The sequence below is a fragment of the Anneissia japonica genome, unplaced genomic scaffold (assembly GCF_011630105.1).
Source record: "Anneissia japonica isolate Jap-2015-1 unplaced genomic scaffold, ASM1163010v1 scaffold21078_len1105_cov151, whole genome shotgun sequence".
In the NCBI taxonomy this organism is placed as follows: domain Eukaryota; kingdom Metazoa; phylum Echinodermata; class Crinoidea; order Comatulida; family Comatulidae; genus Anneissia; species Anneissia japonica.
Window position 1 is genome coordinate 1 of NW_022701334.1, and position 1,105 is coordinate 1,105.

A 1,105-nucleotide genomic window follows, 5' to 3' on the forward strand; every position below is an offset into this window, starting at 1 on the left:
GTACCATCTGCTTTAAGAGACTTCAAAATCCAAAATCCCTCAACTGCCTCCATAGTTTCTGTTTGACATGCCTGGAAGACTGGGTTAAGGAGAAGGCTAAGCTAACTTGCCCAACTTGCTCAAAATTATTTCCAATTCCGGAGGGTGGGCTTGAGAAGCTTCCACCAAATACCTTTCTAAATAATTTATTAGAAACTATCGAACGATTTTCAGTGAGAGATCAGATGAAATGTAGTGTTTGTGAAAAGGATGAACAGGTAAAATACTACTGCCAGGATTGCAGACAGTACTTGTGCTCTACTTGTAGCGACTATCATAAGAAGTTTAAACTCTTTGCAAATCACAAAATACATTTAATGGAGGATGTGCAATCAATGAGCCCCTCTCAGATGACTTTGTTACATCCGCCTCTGTGTTCACATCACAGTAAACCTTTGGAATTCTACTGCACAGATTGTAAAACTCCAATCTGTGTGAACTGTACAATTGTGGACCACAATGCATGGGATGGAAAACACAAATCAATCAACATTTCAGACGCATTCCAAACATTTAAAGAAACTTCAGCCACCTTGAAAAAATCTGCCCAACACTTTGTTAACAAATTAGAAGATGGTCTCAAAGCTGTTATTCAGAATGCTACAAAAGTAGACCAATGTAAAGACACATGTTTGAGAGACATAGACAATCACGTTGAAGAAATATTCAAAAAAGTAAAGGAGAATAGAGACAAAATGAAAAACGAAGTAGAGACAATTTACAAAAGAAAAAAGAAGGTAAATGATGTACAAATGGATGAATTTAAAGCAATATTATCCGATATAAAAACAAAACTGTCTTTTCTTAACCAATTATTGAAGAGTGATGAAGGCACTGCAATGCAGTCAAGTGAAACAGTAGTTACAGCACTCAGGGACAGAATCAATGAATTACCAAAAACAGAGCCAGATGATAATGGAGAAATTTACTACTTCATAAACAAACAGCAAATGACTTCATTAAGACAATGTGCTATAGGGACTGTAAAAGATTTGAGGGCCGCAGACTGTTTAACATTAAAAGGAGAGGAATCTGTGAGCAAAGATCAGACAATTATTGTCAAAAT

At 36.2% G+C, this 1,105-nt stretch overlaps 1 protein-coding gene across 1 annotated transcript; it reads left to right on the plus strand.

Moving 5' to 3' along the window:
- Window positions 1-5: 5 nt before the first annotated feature.
- Window positions 6-1,097, plus strand: LOC117103533 (E3 ubiquitin-protein ligase TRIM33-like; the record flags this gene model as incomplete). Its single annotated transcript, XM_033244103.1, has 1 exon — window positions 6-1,097. A coding segment is annotated over one exon (1,092 nt), but the record flags the coding sequence as incomplete, so codon positions are not given.
- Window positions 1,098-1,105: the final 8 nt, after the last annotated feature.